Source organism: Asterias rubens, chromosome 12, assembly GCF_902459465.1.
Source record: "Asterias rubens chromosome 12, eAstRub1.3, whole genome shotgun sequence".
Taxonomy (NCBI): Eukaryota; Metazoa; Echinodermata; class Asteroidea; order Forcipulatida; family Asteriidae; genus Asterias; species Asterias rubens.
This window is the reverse complement of record NC_047073.1, coordinates 5549572-5567942: the sequence shown is the minus strand read 5'-3', so window position 1 is coordinate 5567942 and position 18371 is coordinate 5549572. Positions and strand designations below refer to the sequence as shown.

The 18371-nt window shown below is 41.0% G+C and overlaps 1 protein-coding gene across 2 annotated transcripts in view; it reads left to right on the top strand.

Annotated features, from left to right (window-relative positions):
- Positions 1 to 13930, top strand: part of LOC117297530 (serine/arginine repetitive matrix protein 1-like) — a 71385-nt gene extending 57455 nt beyond the window's left edge. For both annotated transcript variants that reach the window (XM_033780617.1, XM_033780618.1), the window contains 3 exons: positions 5971 to 6059; positions 7807 to 7972; positions 8722 to 13930. In XM_033780617.1, coding sequence (XP_033636508.1) covers positions 5971 to 6059; positions 7807 to 7972; positions 8722 to 12040 — 3574 coding nt within the window. In that variant the 3' untranslated portion in view covers positions 12041 to 13930. The remainder of the gene's footprint in view (positions 1 to 5970; positions 6060 to 7806; positions 7973 to 8721) is intronic.
- The last annotated feature ends 4441 nt before the right edge of the window (positions 13931 to 18371 follow it).

The window sequence follows — 18371 nt, the reverse complement described above, 5'->3', positions numbered from 1 at the left end:
AGAAACCATACCGGTAATTACAACAATGTGGGAATACTGTATTCTATAAATACAGTGGTGATGATTATGAAACATCCGGATACAAACAGTCCTCCTAGGAAATGCTTGAGAGAAAATGAGAAAAACCAGAAAGGAATCTTGAGTATATCGTTTAAAAGCACTGGACACTATTTGTAATTACTTAAAATAATTGTTAGCATAAAAACTTACTTGGTAACAAGCAATTTAGAGCTGTTGGTAGTATACCAAATTGTGAGAAACGGCTCCCTCTGAAGTAATGTAGTTTTTGAGAAAAAGACTTTTTTGCTGAAGCTTTTTATTAGCATCTGGAAGCACAACAAGTAATGCAACTATGGTGTTTTTTTATCGTTCATTATTTTCTTGGAAATTTGATGACAAATTGAGTCCACATTTTCACAGATTTGTTATTGTATGCTTAGATTGAGATACACCAAGTGCGACTACTGTTCTTTGACAATTTCCAAAGGTGTACAGTGCCTTTAACTCTCCTATTGGATTATAGTATGCCTATTTTGTCAAGATCCATCGTGTTTTGTAGCGCAGCAGTGTGGGAGTAGGATGAACCTATATAATGGGTGGGGAGGGGTTGATGCATAATGGCGTGGAATGAGAGCAATGAGAAAACGGAAGAACAACTTCCGCATGAGATCGGTTGCCTTGGTGAAGATTTAACCTCAAAATTACGCTGTTGCATTCTTCATTGGATTGGATTTCGGATGGTGAACGAGAGGGGAGCACTTTTTGCAATTTGATGTAGTCTAGTATTCAAGGCTGTGAGAATTAAATCGTTGGCAAATACTTCACTCGTAGGCTATTGTAAACCAGAATATTATGCTCCTACTTGTTGCTTACTCGGCGGAACCGGGTGTTGATCAGGGACCTGTACTGCGTCCCCCTTCCCACCCAGCCATCGTTCACCCGCTCACTCTCGACCGAGCTATAGTTATTAAAAAAGAAGATAACACCTTATAATTTCCTCAAGATAGCAGGTTATGCTTTCATCATTGTGAAGTGATGAGGAACACATTTTGTTTGCATGAACAAAAATCATTGTTGTTTTTGTTGGGGGAGCGTTTATTATTTTTTAATGTACCTTGTTTTAAACATAAAACCACATTGTCAACGTGAATCCAAATTGCACTTAAAAATTATGCTGCCGATTTAATGGTGCTAAAATTCTATGGTGATAGTCTGGTATCCATGTTTAACGATAACCAAGAGCATCAACACTTTGAAGTGCTGTGAATATTCCACTCGAAAGTGGCTAAATTTAGGTGACTAATTTTGTACCTCAACGATCGGAGAAATCCTGCCCGTCTATTTATGGACTGATTAAGCTACTTGTAGGGGACGACTTCCTCCATTTAGACCCGGAATCATAGAGGATGCTCCCCGTGTAATATACCCTCTCAAAATAGCCTAAGATAACATCCACTATTAGTGTTTTTATTAACGGCGCCGATGATAACTTTATCGACTTGTCAAATAATAAAGTGAAAGTCGATTGCATACTCCTGGAATTACAACGGGTTTGATGATGAAGACGTTCAACCGGACCCCCGGATCCCGGGCAATAAAACGTTGAGCATGTCGGGTTTTGTTCCAACGGATCCCTCCGGCATATCCATCATCGGTTTTGGACCGGATCGTGACGTCATTAGAGTAGTCGTCGATCTATAGTTTCCACCAATTTTCTTCTTGGATTACGGGGCGACTGTGCCTCTGAGTGTTTATGCTTCGAGCGAGCGCGCAGTGCAGTGATGATGAGCAGACAATCGAGAAGCCCACACCGTGAAGGAGGCCTTTTCCGCCATTTACTCCAACGATATCTCATCGCCGGGTTTCTTTTATACTGTGGCAGTTGCGGATATTGTTACGCTGATCAGATGGGTGTGTACGGCGGCATGCTTTGGGTTGGTAACTCATCACAGGGGATGTCAATTGTTGCAGTCAGTTTTTACCGATTATTCGGTAGGAAGTGTACACCGTTGATGAAGGCCAGGGTGAGCGTGCCACGACAACAGCCAACCAGTGCTCGTGGGCACGAAGTGTACACACAAACAGACACCCGGTCTTTGGTTTCCAGCCAAAAGGCCTGGATAAAGGTTATGCTCTCCGGCATACACACCGTCGTTTGTTGGCGTCTGGGTTACTTTTACAATTATAATTGGTTTCACTAACTGTCCTTTAAAGACACTGGACACTATTGGTAATTGTCAAAGACAATTCTTCTCACTTAATGTATCTCAACATATGCATAAAATATCAAACCTGTGAAAATTTGAGCTCAATTGGTCGTCGAAATTGGGAGATAATAGTGAAAGGAAATTACACCTTGTCACACGAAGTTGTGTGCTTTCAGATGCTTGATTCCTCAAATTCTAAATCTGAGGTCTCAAAATCAAACTCGCAGAAAATTACTTATCTCTCGAAAACTACGTTTCTTCAGAGGGAGCCGTTTCTCACAATGTTTTTTACCATCAACAGCTCCCCAATTATCGTTACCAAGTAAAGTTTTATGATAAAAATTATTTGAGTCATTACCAGTAGTTACCAGTAGTGTCCACTGCCTTTAAGACATGTAGTTAGATTACACCATTAAGACACATCCAGCACTTTAAGGAGACAGTTGAAATAGATATTTTCCTGACCTTTACTGTAAATGATCGTTGGTTGTAAAACGTTACTCAGCACCTGCCTCGTTCCCTGGGCAGCCTCCGTTCTCAAAATGCGCGTGTGTTTAAAGGGGTTTCGAGTTTTTTGTTTGCTTGTTCGGCGAAAGGGTTTTGGGATATTTTTTAATTTCAGGGGTTGGTGTTGCTTTTTATAGTTTTTTGGGGTTGGTGTGAGTAGGTATACACATTCAAACCGGGGACCTATAAACAAAAGAGGAAAATAGAGTCCACGGATCGGAAAAGGTCCACAGTTGGAAAACGTGTACAAAAGCAAAGGGAGCTGTTTCAAACAAGGTATAAACACAAGAGGGACAATAGGAGGTTCACGATCGCAGGCGTAAACACACTTGGGTGTGTTGGCACTAATTACTTTTTTAGGAGAGGAAAATGGGGAGTGTGACGGAGAAAATTTGTCCTTGGCTCGATTTTGTGTACAAGACCTAATAAGACAAAGACTTAATAGTCAAAACATTGTGAGAGATAGTCTTCAAGATTAGGGGCTCGACGAACAAGGGCATGTCAACCTGTTGATAACCAGAAAATGACTCAAGCTTTTTGACAGACCAATGAGTGCATTTGAATGTTTGTGTCTTACTTAAATATGTTTAAGTTGCCCCCAAAACATGTTTGAACTTTATGCAAGGATCACATTATATTTTAAAAATTTCGTAACGAAAGTACAGCAGCTGCGGCTTGTAATTATTTTGTTTAAGGACGTGCTGTATACACAGTATGTAAAACCATGGGGTTGTTGGAAACCATGATCGAGGTTGATTTGTAATGGTTAACGAATGATGTTTGGTAAAGATTCCACAACCTTCTTCCACAGGCTGTATTTAAAACCATACGATGTTAAAAAAGTTGTTTTTCCCGAGCAAAACGTCCAGTCTAGTCGACCATAAATTTTGTTTTACCATGCGCGGGAAATATTTGTGCATGCCTTTTTACACGCAGTGTAGCGGCGGCTTCTACTGAGTTCAAATGAACCATCGACGGATATCATCCATGCGGTGAGCATCATGCATGAACATGTCCGTTGTCCAACACAGTGCATTAGAGCTACAAGTGCAACAAACTTTTCTTATCAGGTTACATCAATCTCAACATGTACTCTACATAATATTGCAATTAAGCTCGGGATGCTTTCGGAAATCAAACGTAGATGTATTGAGAAAATCTAGGTCAAAAAAATGTCATTTGCTTGGAGGTCTCGAAATTGGTTTCTTTATTTTGACTCCATCTTTTCCCTGGAAACAGCGGGGAAATCGTAAACGAAATCTCCGGAAATTTGATAGTGTCCGATTCGGCACGTTCCATTTTTGCCTATAGAGTTTTGGAAATGCTTCGTTACCATAGCAACGTTTAGTATCCAAGTTTGCTCAAAGGCCTCCGTGTTATAACAACCCACACGGCCAAAGAGTTATTTTTGTCCATGAGTGCTTGTCTGCCTTTCTTGATTTCTTTCTTTCTGTCTTACCCTTTTACGCTTTAAATCGAGCAGTAACTCCGGCAAACAGACTCTGTTTTATTTTGTAATATTTTCTTCTACGTGCTTTACAATCAGGGAGGCGGGGACCTTGTTTACACACGGAGACATACCTTGAATGCAACCATAGCGACCCACCGTCTCAGAAACTAGCAGACAACTCATTTTTTTTTTTCTTCAATCCCTGGACATTTTCAAAGCAGCAATTGTATAAGGGGATCTTGAAGCACTTGGGCCGGTTGGAAAATGAATTGATGTTATCAAGATGCTTCAGTTTTGAGATCTCATTGTTTGTAATTATGTTCTGCTTATCCAACATAAATTCCCCAGCCACAATCAATACGAGTATTACAACGACAAATACAAATCCATGGAATTGAATATGCCTCTTCCGGACTAGTCCGGCTTATATATGTCTCTCATTATACAACAACTTAATTGTTGTTTTCCACGATACTCTATTATTCTTGATCTTATTATAGGAAACTCCGGTGTTAAATTATTCAACTCATTAGTTTGTTTTCCCGTACGAGTGAATTCAACTGTTTTTCCAGGAATGTGGTTAAATCATTTATTTTGCAGCAGCATCCTATTTTAGTTAAGAAGAAAATAAGACAGGTAATAACTTCCAATTACTGGAAAAACATTGTATAGTTCTCGGTTATAAAAACTATTAACATAATATTGTTGAAGTGAAGTTAACTTTGGTTGGTGGATAACAAAGCCCAATTTCAAACTCATGGACCACAAACAAAGTTCTGAACCAGTTTTACTTAAAAATGCTCGACAAATAATTATTTTATTTGAATGGTAATTTATGCACTTCGACAAATATCCATTTATGGAAAGACTCTTGGTGGCGCCCTATAAGTGCAAATGGTGTTGTGAACTATGCACAAAATAATGTCATTAAATAATTCGTTGCCGTTCTAGCCAACGGTCATAGCCGTAGCCAAATCCACTTGATGCAGCCACGAATTGATAGTCTTAGCCGTGTTTTTTTAATAATGTTGAAACTGAAGGGTTTTACAAATACAATATTCGAACTGTTCCGGTGCCTGTCATAATGCCTGTTGCCCACCCTCCCTCCCCTAACACGACTGTTGGTGTTCCCCGATACGGTAAACTAATATGGGCTAATGGAAGTTGATTCAAAAGAGGGCGCTATCAGACGATATTGGCGCACTTATTCACCGTGGGGGACAGACTACTCTCCCACCAAACCAGCTCTTCCAGACTTGGTTTGGACATTTGGTTTCAATGCAGGGAATAAATTGTTGCCGGTGTCATAGGGAAATCAGTCCGCCGGAGATTCGGTCCCCTCGTGGGAAAATGGCGTGCTTTCGCAAGACGACGGTAGGCACACAGGACGGGAGGTAGCATAACACTGTAGTCGGTATGCTCATGCTCCAGTGCAGCTCCCGTCTTGTATACTGTGGACCGCCCGGTGACATAGAATAGTCCTGTTTCCGTGAGGGTCATTTTAAGTCCAGTTCCATCACCCATGGAGGAACCATGCACCACCTAAACATCAGACAACTTTTACAATGCTTGCATACCCCAACCTTTGACTGGCCATTCTCGGGACCACAATAGCTCCATTTTGACGTCGGATTTGATAAGGGACCTCTCGCTCGAGAACGGGGCTTGAATCAAGTCTATCACAATAGAAAAGCATTCCAATGGCGCTTTATTAGAGCCAACTTCTCCAAAAGTGATTAATTTCAACTCCAACCTAGCTAACTTCAAGTTTTACCCAAAGTTCCATATTCCTCTCTTTCTTGACAGGCTACTTGGAGACGACGAAGAAAATGTTGACTCCTGCATAGCGGACTATCTAGCGAATGGAGACGCGCATTCTATGGAGCATTTACCTGGTAAGTTTGTCAGTCTAATTTGTATACACAGTTTGATCTTCAAATGTTAGCTTTATTTCTCCAATGCAAACACGCGTAATAAGCCGAGGTAGCCACTAAATTTGTACACTGGCTTCGTTTCTATTTATTTAGAAAATATAAAGATAATATTTTCTGCTTCGGCAGCTCTATGAAATTACGCCAAGTTGATAAACAAATATTGAGGCATCCCCAGTAAAAGCAATGTTTATTTCATAATTATTGTCCTAATTATTAAGAGATTGGACCCGGTTCCGAGCAAGCTTTAAAGACAGTGGACACTATTGGTAATTGTCAAAAACCAGTCTTCTCAATTGGTGTATCTCAACATATGCATAACATAACAAACCTGTGAAAAATTTGAACTCAATTGGTCGTCGAAGTTGCGAGAAAATAATGAAAGAAAAAAACACCTTTGTTTTGTGCTTTCAGATGCTTAATATCGAGACCTCAAAATCTAATTCTGAGGTAACGAAATCAAATTCGTGGAAAATTACTTCCTTCTCGCAAACTAGGATACCTCAGAGGGAGCCGTTTCGCACAATTCTTTATACTATCAACAGCTCCCCATCACTCGTTACCAAGTAAGGTTGTATCCTAATAATTATTTTGAGAGAGGGAAATTACTAATGGTGTCCAGTGCCTTTAATTACTACAGACGCGTTTTTGTTGCAGCCGTCAAGTGTCGATCTATTGTTGCACGAATTGCTCTCTTTGGTTTCTACTTGAATAAAGACAATTTTGTGAGAAGCAGGTTTGATTGTTTTAAGTATATACCATTCAAGGGCATGTGCATCACCGGCCCACAATGACCAGTGGCTTCGAAAGTAAACACACTTTTAATTTTTGCCGCAAATTTTAGTTGTGCGCAAGGAATAAGTTATCCTCGTTTAAAATGTGTACCTTGTATGATTTTGACGTCACCAGATTATTTCAGTCAAAAGCTACAAGCCTCCTATGATATATAACACGGTGTGTGTTCAGTGTGAGTTTTTGAAGCTTGGATTGAAGCATTCTTTCTTTCTACTTTATCCAATTGAATTATAACGTATAATTGAATTGAATTGAATTATAACGTATTTCTGTTTTATATCCGTTAAGCACTCTTGGTGTAGTAAAAGTAAGACACAATGAAGCCTACACATGTTTTCTTTCATATTCATGTTCAGATTGTGTACAAAAAGTTATAATTTACGACCACAGTACGTGCTTAGTGTTAAGGTTCGGCGGCTTTTCCATGCATTGTGATATTCTATATGAAAATATCAAGTTATAAGCAACAAAGGAAATTCTGACTGGGTACTTTTGTTTTTAATATGTGGGTTTGAACAAAGAAAAAAATAACTAAAGCAATATGATAAGCCAGATTAAGTTGTAGTGGTGTACCTCATCAGGGATCTCAGAATGGTCCCAAGTCTTTATTAAATGCGCGGCGCTATTTAATAAAACTGCCCCAAACGCGAACCGTACATTGTATTGTTGATACTGAGTTGAATTATGCGGTTAGCATTTTGTAAAAAAATCTTTTGATGTCCTTCTATTCAGTCGAATTTAATTAATCCTAACAATATACAAGTTTGTGTTACCTTTTTTACGAATGAGAAGAAATATTGGGGAGTCAATATTGCATAAGCCTAAAAACAAACATAAACTGCATATGTATCGTTCAAAATTGTGTGTAAACAACACATTTTGTAAGTTTATTCATGTTTTCTGTCTTTTATTTTAGATATTCCCGAAGAAGACCCACAAATGATAATAGGAGAAGTAGAAACGTCCACAGCGGACTTTGATACAGACCGTGCAGTAGACGCCGAGCATTCACCCGTATCCCCACGGCGGGTCTCCTTCCAAGTCATTCCCATCAAACAGAAACAGGCCAAGTATGTCCGCAGGTAGGTCTTGTATAGGCCGCATATGTAACCAAACCTTATTGTCCCTATCACGTTAAGCCCGGTTCATACTTCCTGCGAATGCAAGGCGAATACGATTGTCGAAGTATGAACTCGTGTTTGCAATCAATTTTTAAAAGATTTTCAGTAGTGTCTAAATGAGACCAAAAGCAATTTGATTTTAAACACGTTTTGAAAGTCAGAAAGCCCAATGCCCAATTATAAACTTTGGCGAGACCACCTTTTGTAATGAAATGTTCACCAGTTTTATTGTAGACATTATACGTTTATTTAGATTTAAAACAACTGAACGAGTCAAAAAAGTAATAATAAAATAATCTTACATAGCTTTTATCATATCTCAAAGCGCTCAGTATTTTGTCCTGCAAGGTATGTGGAGCCATGTTTTGAAGTATGAGACCTATTCCTTACTGGTTTACAAGGTGATGTGGCGCAATACGCTGGACCTTTTGCAGAACATCTTGCTCAAATTAATTCTGAAATGAGCAAAGTACTAGTCACATATGGTACATGTATTACATGGTTTTGTTTACCTGGAAAAGGTTACTCTTGTGAGCATTACTTAGTTGCACTTTAGCCAGTTGTGTGGGCTCAATGCAGCTCTGTGAAATTGGGCACAGGTGTTTGTATCAAAAGGGTTACTTTACTTGAGGAACATAGACCTGAAAATGAAGTGTCCTTTGTGAAGTTTACAATTTAGTTTGATCTTTTTGGGTTTTTTTTTTCAACAGATTTACTGAGGGAGATTTTCATCACTTGAAGACGTCTCGTATAAAACCGTCCGGTGACTCCATGAAGGCCTTCTCTTTGGATTATGACTGTCACCGGAGCATGGAGAACCGGAACCATTCCAGTGGACGTAGTGCCCGGACCAGCCTACCCACTCCTGATGACCTACAATGGCAGAAGCCTCTTGGTGCTGATGTGCTACTTCAACCCCGTGGCATGACCGTAAAGGCCCAGGTTCACATCCAACCGACGGATGAGAACAAAGATCCGGAAGTTAAGTCCCGGGAACCCTCCCCGGGTGGGCAACCACGTCTTCATGTGCCAACCCATCTACAACTTCGCTCATCACCACGAAAGAATCGAGAGAAGGCTGCTGACATTGACCGAGATAGTGAGTCCAAAGGGTTTGTGCCCATACCGCCAGAGAATGCGGCTGGGTTTGCCGAGCCCATAGGCAGCGTTTGCTCCGAGGGCCATGTAAAGAATACCAAAGGACAGCGCCGTGGTCCCGGTGGCGCACCAAGATTCCATCCTCCACCCCAAATTGAAATTTGTGAGAAGCCCACTCCAGACAAAGAGAGACGAACAGGAGACTATCGAGAATTGTGGCAACTTCGTACAACCCTAGAAATGGAAGATACAGGGAGCTTGAGCTCTGAACCTGATACCGTTATCCCGGTTGAGGAGGTGAAATCAGAGGCGTCTGCACCGGAGGGCGACGGTGACAGCAGCCAGTATCTTGAGCCTTCTGACTCTGCCTTGTCGCCTACAGACACGTCAGCGGCAGAGGCCGATGACGGCAAGAACAGACTCACTGTTGTGCAGAGATACAAGTTCAACACGCATGGTAAGAATGACAGCTTCGAGCAGATGTTCAGTAGTATCAGTACCGAGGAGTCAGACACCTCTGAGAGGAGCAAAGGAGGTGACAGCTCTGGCAAAGACAGTGCTAGTAAGCTTAAACAAATGCAGGCTGACAGTGGCTACACGTCTATAGAGCATAAAAATGAGGTCTCTGAACAGCAGAAGCGATATCTGTTCGCATCTGCTGACAGAGACAGCACAAGTTTGGAGAGTTGTGCTCCAGCATTGTCGAGTGAAAGCAGCCCGATAGGAGAAAGACCAACATCATCTGGAACAGATAGCGCAGTACTAACTGAGAGTGGCAAGGAGGAGCCACTGCCAAATATACACGGAGTCCGGAGGAGAAGCGACCGGCGGACAGCCTCGACGAAACGACGGGAGTTTATAGCAGAAAAGGGAGAAGCTATTTTCGGTAGCTTCAGCTTCCCCGAGGAGGAGAGTGAAGCGGACTCACAGACCATCACAGGCTCGATCTCTGCCAGTGAGAAGTCTATCGGTATAGCTTCGGACTCTCAGGGTGATTCCCCGGAACGATTGCGCGGTGCAAATCGAGTCGGTCGAATATTCCGTATCCAGGGAGAGAATCGACTGCGAGTGTATCCCAAGGGGAGAGACTATAGTATTGATGAGAAAACTGACGCACTGTTTAAGGAGTTTATGCGATCGGACGCCTTGTTTGATGCGCCTTCATCGAGGCGTAGCCGTCCACCACGTGGACGCAGGCTGCAGTTACACCACAAGCAACACAGTGACTCAGTTGTTGAGCCTACTCGTAAAATGGAAGTGCCATCAACATCCGATGGCAGAAGTGCTAGTTTTGATCACAGAGGGGAATCGGCCAAGGAAAGACTAACTCATCTGTTGCCTGGAAACAGTTCAGGTCGTAAACTCAGCCCTCAGGACAGTTTAGAAGAGGAATACCTCCGCAAAGAAAGTAACAAAATATGGGGTCAGGGTCAGCCTCCAACCAGGAAACGTGACCCTGATGATAAACCGTCCAGAGATCATGAACCTCCACCAAGTCGACATGAACTTCCGCCAGGTCGACATGAACCTCCACCAGGTCGACATGAACCTCCACCAGGCCGACATGAACCTCCGCCAGGTCGACATGAACCTCCACCAGGTCGACATGAACCTCCACCAGGCCGACATGAACCTCCGCCAGGTCGACACGAACACATTGGCGAGGCTAGGGGATCTGCGCAGGTTTCGCAGAGACTGGAACTCGAGGATGTGTCCTGCCGACCAAGCGCCTTTCGTTGTGTCAAAAAGTCTCCCAAACTGAAAAGATCGCATGCCTCCATGGGACCTGAGGACGAAGGCTCGCTGGACAAGCCACGTGCTCACGACGAACAGGCCCCATTGTCGAAGGGGAAAATCATATCTCAGACAACGTTGGTCCGACCTACAGCTATCCATCCAAAGGAAAGTCTACCGAGCCACGGCGGTGCGGGTCACCGTGAGTGTCCTCGTATCGGTGGACACCACTCTTCGAAAGGAGACTTGCGAGATGAAGGTTACCGGCACCGCGAACCCCACCCCTCCGGTGGCAGCGAGCCGCATATACATCGTCGAGGTAGGAGTCCCGGGCGTGACAGAAGCCCTTGGAGATCGCCTCAAACACCCACTGCTACCCACTCCCAAGAGGGTGAAACACCGTACTCGGATAGGAGGGCTAAATCACCTCTGAGGATGCACAGTGCTGGTAGTAGCCAAGGCAGTGCTGAGTGGAGTGACGACAGAGGCTTCCTAGGCGTCCCACCCAAAGGGCACCTCGACCGGCCCCACAGTGCCTCTTCGCTTCTACGACTTCAACGCGAGGCTGCTTCGCCTCAATTTGAGAGACATTACAGTGATGAAACGTACGACGCACCACGGCACAATCGTAGCATTGACTACGATAGTAAATGCGAGAGTGAACGTGACCATAGAGGTTCCTCGGGTCGCCTCCACCCTCTACGTTATCCTCCCGGTAGACACATTAGACCCACAACAGTTAGAACCAGTTCAGAGACCAATATTTTAGAAACAAGGGACGGGCATAAGAGGAATCGAGCCCACGACCTTCGTCGGCAACACTACGGTAGAGCTCACAGCGCCCTCGACGTCTTTGCTGGTAACAAACTTCCACCGAAGGAACCTATTGTCAAGCAGAGACCCACACCGGAAAGACTTTCAGTCAGGTCAATGACAGTAGACTCGCCAACTAGTCCCAGTGCGGCATCCAAGGAGCGGAGGCACCCACTAGACGTTCTGAAAGATGAACGAAAACATCCGCTGGAAGGTCTACGTGAAGACAGAAGGTACCATTTAGATTCTCAGAAGGAGGATCGTAAACATCCTCTGGATTGTCTTAAAGATGACCGCAAATCCTCTAAGGAGGAAAGAAAGCATCCCTTAGAAGGATACAAGGAGAAGTTTAAAGACAGCAAAGCTGCACCTCTACGATGGTGAGGTTAGGTACTGTGTTGCAATTTGCACTCTGAAAACAGTGCTTAAAGTTTATATTTGTACCCACGTTTTAAATAATTTTGAATGATAAACGTACATCATTTTGAAATCTTCTTAGCTTGTTTGTACCATTCAAACACACACAAGCAGTGTTAGACATGTATAAACTAAAACATGTTGCGATCATTTTGTGTGTTTGACTGCTACAAACAATTTGGGCAGGTGTCAAAATGATTAGCATGCTTATCATTTAAACGTGTGTAAAAAGGGGTAAAACATTTTTGTTAAAATTCTAAACACTGTTTTTTAATAAGAGTGTAGCGTGGCTGAATCTGGAAGTGGTTAAAGACGCACAAACTGGTAAATAATTGATGAGCCTCTAAAATGTTATTGTAAATATATTTAATAAAGCCTAGTGCTGTGCCCAGTGGAAAGGGGAAATAAACATTATGAACACATTCAGGATTTGAGGGGAGGGGCTAAGTCACCGTACACAAGGGGACGTTTAGCTTAAAACTATAGTTGTGAAGGGGGATTGTTTATAGTAAATTCAGCACCCACAGAACGTTGGTGCTATTTCTAATGCACGTATCGGCTGATGATTGTGTATAATTCTCCATAATGACATTGTGCTCGTGTACATACAGATTTTTTATATGCCTTAATATTTGAAAATAATGTTGTATTCAAATTCAAGCCTCCTTGACACAAGGGTTAGTGAACGTACTTTAAGAAGAGTATTGTAGATTGCACACAGTATAAGGTGTCCCTTCCAGAATGATACTTTTTTTTTTCTTTTTTCTTTTTTATAATTTAATTTATTATTTATATAAAAAACAAATTGTAAATATTTCTCAGATGGTCTGGGTATCGAAAGAGATGGTGAATTCAATTCCCATTTTGACCATAAATTTTAAATTTTAAGTATCAGAAACCCCGATACGTGAAAAGCACGTACAGACATATTTTTGTTAAAATCTATAGAAAAAGAAAATAAACTATGTGTCAAAGTTGAACATGCGTTCCCCAGCGACGTTGTCACACAGATATAGGAAAAAACTGTCTTCTGCATGTTTTGAAATGTGTTTTCAAAGCTAATTCAACTAAACTTAACTTGACTTTTAAATTAAAATCTAAAGGCAAATAAGTGTCAGATTTTGGGGTGAACACCTTATTGCTCTGCAAGTGAACTGTAAATATTCATTTTGTAAATTAAAATTTTCACATCTCGATTTTTTAATGATGTTATGGTTGTTACATGTACTTTGCACTTGCATCTTGTAATTCACTTTACGGCAGCTTTTTTAAAGAATGTAGGTTTACTAGTGAAAAATAATCAATCTACGTGTGTAATTACAATAATGATATTAATAATAATAATATAAACTTTTTTTTACGTTAGAAATACGATCAGGAAGTTGTCATACGGATATGTCGTATATTGGACAATATCATTTCAAAAACGAGGATTTTCCCGAACTACTACGGAAGTGTCCGATGCTTTTGTTAAATATTGGGTAGTTGGTGAGTAAATGAAAATGACCAGCAATGTACAATCTACATTCAAATGTATACCAAACTAGCGTCAAGACTGGCTATGAAAGCACCAACAGAATCTAATCAGAAATTAAATTAAAATCAGCTTTATTTTTTCAATTGAAGTTTGATGCCTTTAATTAAAAAAATGGTATTCAAAGTTTCAAACCACCAAAACAGCACAACATCATGCTACACATTTCTTACCAAGGTGGATGATGTTAAACACCAAACGGCTCTTGGTTGTTACGCAACATTTGACTTCTGATGTTTGCTGAATTCTTAAAAGGCAGTGGACACTATTGGTAACTACTCAAAATATTTATTAGCATAAAACCTTTCTTGGTGACAAGTAATTGGGAGAAGTTGATGGTGAGAAACGGCTCCCTCTGAAGTGCCATAGTTTTCGAGAAAGAAGAAATTTTCCACGAATTTGATTTCGAGACCTCAGGTTTAGAACTTGAGGTCTCGAAATCAACCATCTAAACGCACACAACTTCGTGTGACAAGGGTGTTTTTTCTTTCATTATTATCTCGCAAGTTCGATGACCGATTGAGCTCAAATTTCCACAGGTTTGTTATTTTATGCATATGTTGAGACACACCAACTGTGAAGGCTAGTCTTTGACAATTACCAATAGTGTCCACTGCCTTTAACAGCAAACAATTATAGTACTACAGGCTTATACGGGGAAGTGTTTTGGCAGTTTGCCTGTTTATGCTTTACATGGTTTTGCGAATATTTTGGTTAAGACTCTTTTAAGAAATGAAAGTTTGTCCAGTACACGAGATAACAACACAACAGTTTCCTGTATGTTTGGCTTTAAGGTGCAATGGACAAAGGTGCAATGTAGCTTTGGATTCCTGTAAAAAAAAAATATCGTCGAAATTAAGTTATTCTATTCTACTTTTTTGTAAATACACAGAAAACAAAGAGAAGTGAGTGAGAAAGAGTGTGAACAAAAGTGAGAAATATTTTATGTACACAATGTGTACCTTAACGTGCCGAGACTTTCACAATGTAAAAATACAACTATTTTACTACTATTTCTGATGACTTGCCTTGTATATACAGTATGGATTTATGTGAAATGCAAAAAAAAAAACCGTAAAGATGCTGCAAATTTGCAAAGATTGTGACTGGATAGAGTTCTTGTAGTTCTTTCGACAGTTAAACACGAAACTGAGCAAAGTTTAAAAGACATTTGTTAAAAGCTGCTCAAACTTTAGTTCAATTTGTGATCTTTCATCGTTCTCAGCGTAGTGTAATTTAATGTAATTTGTTGTTACCTTTATAAAAAAAACCTTCCGTTGTAGATTCTAACTAATGTAGTCATTTACGACGTCATAGGAAAAGGGAACTGCACAACTTGAAATAGGCACGCACAAGAATAATAATAGACTGGTGTCTCTAAGAATTGACGGGTTGCTTTATTGAGGTTTACATCGTGCTCCTTTGAAACCAGACCAAGATGGCCTTAAAACTTGAATCGACAAGAAGACTGTAATTACCTTTGTTCGTGGATATCACTTGAGTCTCACCACATTAGTATAAAAGTACCCCAATGTAATAATAGTTCACTATCAATTTTAGACCGTATACACTGACAATAGTTAGTTTTCAAGACACCGAACAAAGCACGTCAAAACTTCAGCACACCAGATGACAACTTTCTGGTTTTGTTTCAAATTTCTGTTCACATAATGTTTTTGAAATTTTCCAGTCACTCTGCACGGTATTTCGACTTTCACACCCCCCTCCCCCCCCCCAGAAATAAGCAGGATACCAGTCAAACTGTACACGTGACATGGTAGCTTGTGCGGTATTCTTATTTTTGTCAGCATTCCAGCAAGCATTCCATAAAGTTTTTACTGTTGCAACCGCTGAACCTTTAATTTTTGCGTAGGAAAGAAATTTGCTCAAAGCAGCATGTTCTGCTTAGAACCTTTAATGAAATTAGGCCCAGAACACCGGCAAAATCGCCGTGGAAGATAAGTAGTTTTTTTGCAATAGTTATTTGCATGATGGAAGTATAACCATGAAGGTGAGTAGCGTTGGTTCTGAAAAAACCGTGGTTAAGGACTCATTGTTTCGATCGATATGATCTCAAGGACAATGGATGATCAAGCCTTTTCGTCTGAGATGGTCCCCTGCTCTACACGTAGTGCTGAACAGCTCTATGAAACGGTACACCAGTTATATGAAATCAATACGTCATTGAACGACGGCTGTTTGCATAATGTCCTCTAAGTCAAGTTTATTGGAAATGTCTACAGTTTTAACAAGGTTAACGACTAAAACAAACGGTCGTTTTTGCGTTGGTACTTCATTAAAATAGACGTTTATAAAACAAATATTGGACGATGATGAAAAATAATCTGATTACTAATTTTCTGATAAATAACGGTTGCGGAAAACGTTGTGTAGGCTACCATGCACTAACCCAAACCAACGTAACCATTATGGTTAATTTGAGATTGAATATCATGTCCTTTCAGTATGTTTCAAGAAAAAGGTCAAAATTAAACAGGTTTAGTACATTCCATGTTCTTAGGTTTTAAAATGCAATATTCATATTCGGTCACTGCTTTATTTTTGATTACGTATCATTAAACTCGGAACATGTATTATCACTTTTTCATGAAGTTTTTGCTATTGTGTTTATGAGAGCAGTACAAAATGTAGACAACAATGGAAGTTGACAAAGAGGGAACCACATGTCTTTATTACCCTGCCGCCATCTTTGGTCATGTTCACTGTGTACACTAATCACGATTTCCTCATTGTAGTAAAAAAGAGCAAGACTTATTTAGGTTTAGAAAATAAAAGAACTAGGGCTGAAGGGGTGTAACTAAGGCACACTGGGTGCGTTCGTTTAGCTTCCCTGGGTCGACCCCGGTGTGTGGCGGTTTTTTTCCCAGGACAAGTGTGTGCAGATAATTACCCACGTTCGTCCTGGTAAAAAAAAACGCCACGCACCGGGGTCGACCCAGGGGAGCTAAACGAACGCACCCACTGTTTCAAGTTGTGGGTAAAAGCGCCAAGATCTCACTGAGCGTATACACATGGACACAAATCAGAATAGACTGGTGCAAGTCTAGAGCGTGTTCGTTTGGTGATATTGGGTGAGTTCGTTTAGCTTCCCTGGGTCGACCCCGGTGTGTGGCGGTTTTTTTTTTCCAGGACGAACGTGTGCAGATAATAACCCACGTTCGTCCTAGAAAAAAAAAACGCCACACACCGGGGTCGACCCAGGGGATCTAAACGAACGCACCCAACGAATCGGAATGGTTGGGAGTTGGGGAAACGACCTGCCCTCTAAAAATTTCCCGGTCTGAATTGACTTCTCTGATGTAATGGTCTCCCGCACTCTAGATTTCTTTCCTCTGTCCTCATTTTGTCACCAGTCTGCCGTTAGTAGTTACGTTTCTTTTTCTGTCCAGTTGCCCTTAGATTTTTCTCCAGACTTTTGATGAATGCATAGTATGATCATTAAACTAACTCGGCGCTGACGCTGCTGTCCGCCGCACATGCCATGGAGCCAAATATGCATTTGCTGAATAACTGGTCTAGTGTCCTAACTCCTTCAATCGGTAAGGTATTGTAATACTGATGGTACAGTTTGACACACTCCCATTGTATGTGTTGCTTTCCTTTTGCATTCCTTTGGGTGCTCGTTTTCTGTCTATTGTTCAATTGCTTTGTTTACTGTTAAAAGACTCTTTTTGAATTGCAAAATGTCCCAGTACTTACCTCACCACTTTGTGAAGCACAACCAGAATGGTATACCGTACAGTCAGGATAAACCAAGTGGTAAAATAGAGTCATTGCTGTTTATGTGGTCAAGTGTATTCCGAATTCTAAATGAACTGTTCAGACATGGATCAAGATTTAAGTTATTGGAGATGTATGAGTCTTTCATGACCCGTTCCACTGTTGTCTCTGGAGCACTCTTTCCATAGTAAGTTTCTATCATTTTGATTACAAATTACTGCAGTTAACATTGCTTAAGATATGTTTAGACTATTAATTTTGGTTTGACCCCTAAACACCGATGTACGTTAGCACTGTATAGGCCCACTGAGCACCCTCCCGAACTCTGTGAACAAATCATAGGCATTCGGTGGGATTCAGAGCAGTGCAATACCAACTAGGTATTTTAGAACTTAGCAAAGGGTCTGCAAGGTTTAAGCACATGCAAAGCTTAGTTGTAGCTTCATTGGTTTGTGCAGCCGATTTCACGAAACGCTAGGATTAGTCTTATCTCGAGTAAGGACGAGTAACGCGTCCTAACTTAGGATGGGTTCAATGCGTCCTAACGTCTTCAGATAGGGAACTGAACTCGTCCTAAGTCCTAAGATGTATCCTTAGTCAGGACGAGTTTGGTGAAATCGACGGCAGGTCAGGTTAAATGGTTTCTTCCAATAGATATCAGTGCAGGCATGCGTATTTGCGCCGTTTGGGCGGCAATGAACGTTAAACTCTACCTGGCAAGTAGATACATACATGGTGTTACCGCAAACCAAATATATTTTGATACCTCACCATGCAATGCCTAAAATCTTATGAACGTCAAACACTTTCTACAACTGGGGCCCTTTGGTTCGTATTTTTATGATTCACTCTTAAATAGGTGTACGACAACCTGACCATTTCTTATATTATCAATTAAATCGGAAAATGAGAAACTTCCAGGAATGCACATTGAATCATCTTTCCCTTGTCTGTTTCTGTACTTATAAAGTGTCTGTTTGCTTGTATTTTTGCTTCGTCTTCTGGAAGGTATCAAACATGATG